The sequence below is a fragment of the Copadichromis virginalis genome, linkage group LG9 (assembly GCF_057382275.1).
Source record: "Copadichromis virginalis isolate Kocher_CV1m ecotype Utaka linkage group LG9, C_Virginalis_male_GT1.1, whole genome shotgun sequence".
Classification (NCBI taxonomy): Eukaryota; Metazoa; Chordata; class Actinopteri; order Cichliformes; family Cichlidae; genus Copadichromis; species Copadichromis virginalis.
The window spans coordinates 292,646-298,645 of NC_140626.1; the positions used below are offsets into that span (position 1 = coordinate 292,646).

The window sequence follows — 6,000 nt, forward strand, 5'->3', positions numbered from 1 at the left end:
TGGATTGGCCAGATGCAGGTCGATGTGTAAAAATAACTCAGTTGTTTGGTGGTGGCTATGGCGGGGCTTCCACAGAGGCCAGCAGGTGGATGAGGGAAGGGGAGGCAGGAGGAGAGCCCCGAGGCGGCCACCAGTCCGAGTGTCAGGTGAACTGAACTTCAGGTAAGAAGTTATGACCTGCAGTCTATCTGGGTCAGATATAAACCAAGTTTAGGTGGAGTTTATTTTTGTTGTGCTGACTTTTTACTGTCAGTTACAATAACTCGTACTGCGTTCTAGCCAGCTTGACGGAGTTTTTATACAGCTGGGTGGGTGCTATGATGTTACTGATAGTGAACTTCTCTCATTCTCCCCCCTCCCTCTCCTGTTGCTACTTCAATCATGAAACTGATCAATGATCAGCTGATCGGCTTTTTTCTCTTGTTTATTTATCGCCCACTTTGCGCCAGAAAGGAAACCAGCAGATGTCGCGCTAAACAACAGCAGCACGTTTAAGCTTGATCAGCTTTTGTTAGAATTTATTTAATATTAATTTCTAGTATCAGCTGATGTTGGCTGGAGCCACAGCTGTAAACCTGCTGGTCATGATGTCGGTTTGGTTATGTGGTGAGAGGGAAACATGAAGATGAAACCAGGAGATGTCCTTACTGAATCATCAGAGCTGAACAGATGATGGAGAAACAGGTTTACCTTTTAGGTGACATGGATGAGTTGAAGGGAAGTTATGAACTGTTTCTGAGAGACAAATAACACCAGGATCCTTTTTTATGTAGCTGACAGCTGGTAACTGTGCAGGGGCGGGTCTAGGAAAGTTTTGCCAGGGGGGCAGGTAGGGCATTAACAGGCAAAAGGGGGGCACAAAGAAATACCTTTCTTTCTTATTCTCATTTAAAATGTCTAGCTTTTATTAAATAATTATCTAAATCTTACAACCAAAGTTTTTATCTGATGTAAAATGTATAGAAATCATACATATACCAACAAGACGGTGTACATATGGAAAAGATATATATAAATTTTATAAAGTTTGTATCTGTCTTGTGTGAAACTTGTATGAAAAGCATACAAGAGTAAAAACAGATATAAGATCCCTTGAAAGATTATATAATGAATCTTGTATGTTTTGGATACTAAAACAACATATGAAAGTAATAAGAAAGTGGCCACTTTCATGAGTAAATCATGTAAGTTTTTACTATTTCTTTTCCATATGGGACTGTCACAACAGCATTTGTTTTCATTCAAAGGCTTTATGGCTTTAATACCTGGTGGGCCGGTCTGTAGTCAAAATGCCCGATTTTCTGTCCCAGTCCAGCCCTGCAGGTTAATACTGGCAGTGTCACCATGCCAGCTGACTGTATTTCATCATCAGCCAGTGTTGTTCTTGATCAATATTACCAAAGTTTACCATAAGGCAGCATAGAAAGTATTTACTTGCTTTCAGGTTTCATTCAAATGTTAGTCTTTTCAGTTGTTTCCCCACTTTTTTCCTGTTTCAAAATCACCAGTTTGTGAGAAGATTATCTTCTTTTTTTTAACAGGCAGATAAAGTTTTACATTGGAATTGGCTAATTTGTCAATTGTTTGTTACAAATGTTCGTATTTTAATATTCAAAAATGTTTTTGCCCAAAACATATGTGCACTATATGTCAGTAAAAATACTATGCAAATATTGCTGTCCTTGAATACTGAGTAAACACTGACAAAGCACTGATTGTATCTCTTGTACTTTATCAACACAGTATCTAAAAACTTTGCACCATAGTGGTTAAAATCTCATTCGAATAAGAGTTAAAAGCGCATTCGGTTATTAGGTTTATAGGGTTATTGAATTATGGTTAACGGTTGGTAGGTCTGTGAAGGTTCTCAGTCATCCAGGTCATCGTAGTCAAAGGAGCTTGCAAGCTCCTTTGATTAACGGTTGGTAGAATTTTTTAAACTTTATCTGCCAATTACATCTGCCACCCTTCTCCAAATCTGTGCCCCTACCTGGCCCCCCCAACAAAAATTTTCTAGACACGCCACTGCTAATGAAGCCAGGCTCTTACTCCCCTGTAGTTAAAGTACTGCTGGGTTTCCCAGTCCATGATAAACAAAGACAAAGCAAACTTTTTTCCCCTTTTTTGGATAAATATTTAAGTTGTTATAACAACAAAAAGAATAGCTGAGCTTTTCTAAGGCAAAGACACAAGATTAAAATTATATCACAAAATAGAAGCAATAAAAGAAAACAGTGCAGAGCTTCCATGTGTGGCATTTGCTTAAAATTGAAAAGTTAAAACAGAAGAGAAGAATGATGAGATGAATGCATGGATGGGTGGATGTGTGATGGAAACTGGAGCTTTGAAACAGGAAGTAGTTTAAATGTATAACAGTAAGTATCCCAGTGTTTCTCTAAACCTTTACAGGATTACACACGACAATCCTGCCAAAACAAAAGGTGGGACAGTGCCAACCACAGAAACAGGATGGCGTCTTCTGGGTCCAGAGGTCATGGAAGATATATCAAGTCATCCCAAAGTGATTCGGATATAAAATGCAAATCACCTGTTGACTGGCTGTTAAGCCACATCCCACGAGGGCCTCTGAGTACTTTCTTATTAAAATGCTCCTGGCAATATTCAGCTTCCTGCTGCTTTGGTCACCCTGTGACTCCGGAGCTTGTTGGAAACCTCTATCAGCGACTAGCTTCATGCATCACAAGTTCAATTCATTGCTTTAATAACAGAGAAAACTCTGCATCTTCTAACTGTAATTCACATCAGAGCTTTAACATTTTCCATCAGTCCATGAAGATCTGCTGTGAAAAAGATGGACCAATGTCCTTTGGGGCTGAATTTGTAATGTAAAAATTGTAGGAAGAGGAAATTGTTCATTAAATGTACTGAGCATGTGAACAGCTGGGAAGACGTTTATCGTCAGTGTTTAGTGCATGACCACTGTAACATCTGACATTAGTCACATACTGCTTTAAATGCAATTCATTATGATGTGTGAGTTTTATTAACATAGCACCAGTTAACAATTACATTTCACTCAAAGTGCTGCCTGTGCATGTAAATCTTCTCTTTGACCACTGGAGCCGAATCTGCCAAATATCTGCAGAGTTGAAGAATCAATACTTCAAATATAATTGTTAATGCTAAGCTGAAGTAAACAGTAACTATTGTTGTTACATTTATTTGGGCCAAATTAATTACATTTAACACAGTGCCAAATCACAACATCAATCACAAGGAACATAATAAGACTTTAAATGATAGTAAATAGTACACATAGTTCAACATAGCATACACATCCATGTACACAGTATATACCTGCCTGAAGTCAGCTCTGGAAAGCTGCTGAAACACTGACACTTTCATCATTGTGTAACACAACGAATCCAAACATTATTAATGAAACAGAGACTTGTTGTTATCAGCAGAATATTATTTTCATCATGTATTTGTCAGTGAAAACAAAGCTGTGACAAATGTGGTAAAGATGTAATGCAGAACAACAGCTCACCATCGAACATTCACCCAGCAGCTGCTAAAACAAACAAAGTGGAGTTACAGAAACACACAAAATGCATTTGACATCCTTATAATAATTTACTACGTAAAGCAAAACAGAGAGGATCACAATATCACACCACATTTGTTCTGTTCATCCAGCATGCCAGCTGCAGCAAAAACACCATGGAAACGGCCGTGCATTCAATTTAAATGTAGTTTCAGGGAGCAAAGTTCTGGATAAATGCCCTGATATTTTAAAAGTATTCATGTGTTTTGGGTAAAACCCTCAGCGATTTGGCCCACAAGAAGAAAAAGTCATTATGTAGCTAACAGATTATTATTATTATTATTATTATTATTATTATTATTATTATTATTATGGGACTCTGCATGTTTTCCTTGTGTGTGTGTCCGTCTGTGTCTGTCACATTACAGGTTGTCGTCCGCAGACAGTTCAGTGAAGATGACTTACTACTTTCTCATCATGCACTCACAAACCCTAGCTTTTTCCCTGTTATTGTTGGCACTACTGAACTTCTTAAGAACTCATCCATTTATATGCTGTTTATTAATTATGGAAAGGCTTGTTTAATTCCCCCTGCACCTGGTAAAACTGTCCCCGGAGTTGGATGTCATAGGGACCAAGGTCTGAGCTGGAGGCCTGATTGATGGGACAATAGCGGAGACCATTGTGACAACTTCGGTAGTCGACCGGTTCCTCGTGTTTGAGGGTGAAAAGCCCACTGAAGTTGAAGGGTGGGCTGAGAGTCCCCATATCCAGAGAACCAGAACTGTCTGGAGAGGAACTGTCGTTTACAGACTCAAAGGGGCTGCAGAAAGAGCCAAAGGGCCGCAGAGACCTACCGCTACCCGCTGTGGTGGAGCCCCCAGCCTCGGGACCAGGATGGTGATCATAGGCTGCGTACAGAGACAATGACTCCTCGTCGGGTTGTGAGATGAGGCTGCAGGTGTTGAGCTGGAGACAGCCAGCGACAAGGTTAGTGGTTGGCTGAGAGAGACCTTTGCACAGAGTCTGAACGAATGTGAGCAAGTCCAGCCTTTTGCCAGTGCTCAGGATCTCACTGAGAAGCCAGATGTAGTTCTTGGCCAAGCGGAGGGTTTCTATTTTGGACAGCTTTTGTGTCTTGGAATAACAGGGAACCACCTTTCTCAGGCTGTCCAATGCATTGTTAAGTCCATGCATACGGTGTCTTTCCCGCGCATTTGCTTCAATCCGTCGTAGTCGAACCCGGTCCAGGCAAGAGTAGCTCAGTTTCTTCTTTTGAGAAGCCCTTCTTCTGAGCCAAGCTGGATCTCCTGCTTCACTTTCCTCCTCCTTCACTTCAACATCCCTCAGTTCATCCTCCCTCCTGGTATCAAGGCTTTCCTCTGGGGCTCTGTCAATCTCTGGCTTAATCAATTTGACTAATTTGTTAGAGGTCCAACTCATCCTTACTGAACTGATGGTTTGATTGGAGGACTGTTCATCAAATGGCAAAGTCAGCATGCTGTCCTGCACGTTAATGGTGGGGAAAGAAAAATTAGATACAAGGCTTCAAACCTTAGAGGATACAAATCCCCAAATTAGGAAAAAACTGGGTTTTTAGCAGAAAATTTGACTGTACACATATGAAACATCATAATCTCATTGTGCAAAATATCACAACAATTACGAACAACTGGGATATAACAAAAGTCCTTATCATGTGAAAAATACCAGTTGTGATAGATACAGCTGAAATTAATTACCCGGCTTACCTCTTTTAATTAGTAGGCTGTTATTATTTTTCAATGACGCACTAAATAACTTGGCTCACCCAGCTCTGTTGTTCAATTTTAAAAGGTATCGTCCTGAAGCCTCCAAGTATCTCGACAAACACGTTCTCCTCCCTCTTTCTCCTGCTAGCGTCTTCTTCTTGTTGCAGCCTCACAGACACTGATGCCATCTGCTGATGTCCTCTCTCTCCCTCACACACACATGCAAACTAGCTTCGTATCCCTCTTTTCTCTCTGCATCACTCTGCCTGTGCCTCTTTCCCTCTGCTCCTAACATGGTGGATGCTGATCTGAGTTTTTAGACTTCACATTGAGCTGCTATAGTCACACAGTGAGCTGAAGCTAGTTGGGCACTTGTTCCTGTCAGCTGTCTAGCTTACACCTTGCAATGTGCTGTCACATGCATATAACCAGTGGTGGACTGGCCATCAGAGGACCAGTAGCCTAAGGGTCGTTTTGGCCTGCTGTGAATTTTCAACTTGATCTGCACATAGTTTATGGACCACAGAGAGTCCATGCATCAGGTGCAACTCTCGGCACAGACGAGAGCCATAGTGATGCCTGATTTGCCAATATCTTTACTTGTATTGGTAAAAAGACTGTGGTGAGCAGAATTTAGTAACAGGGTATTTATTTATGTACTCATTATCAGTGTTGGGTAAGTTACTTTAAAATAGTAACGTAGTTACATTACTAGTTACTTCTCTCAAAAGTAACTCAGTT

General features: G+C 40.6%; 1 protein-coding gene across 2 annotated transcripts; it reads right to left on the bottom strand.

Annotated features, from left to right (window-relative positions):
- Positions 1-3,165: 3,165 nt before the first annotated feature.
- LOC146701017 (neurogenic differentiation factor 6-A-like) lies at positions 3,166-5,519 on the bottom strand. 2 transcript variants are annotated; one of them, XM_085469162.1, is made up of 2 exons: positions 5,319-5,519; positions 3,166-5,014 (listed from the first exon to the last, which is right to left on the bottom strand). In XM_085469162.1, exons 1-2 carry the CDS (start codon positions 5,445-5,447, stop codon positions 4,070-4,072), a joined length of 1,074 nt encoding a protein of 357 aa, XP_085325288.1. In that variant the 5' UTR covers positions 5,448-5,519; the 3' UTR covers positions 3,166-4,069. The 2 variants fall into 2 exon arrangements, with proteins under 2 accessions (XP_085325288.1, XP_085325289.1); XM_085469163.1 differs by having other exon boundaries at positions 5,260-5,386.
- Positions 5,520-6,000: the final 481 nt, after the last annotated feature.

Bases quoted from the DNA above. Each gene is read 5' to 3' on its own strand.
- LOC146701017 (XM_085469162.1), bottom strand. From the start codon at position 5,447: ATGGCATCAGTGTCTGTGAGGCTGCAACAAGAAGAAGACGCTAGCAGG. The intron at 5,015-5,318 runs GTGAGCCAAGTT...ATTAACGTGCAG, and splicing joins AAATTGAACAACAGAGCTGG to GACAGCATGCTGACTTTGCC.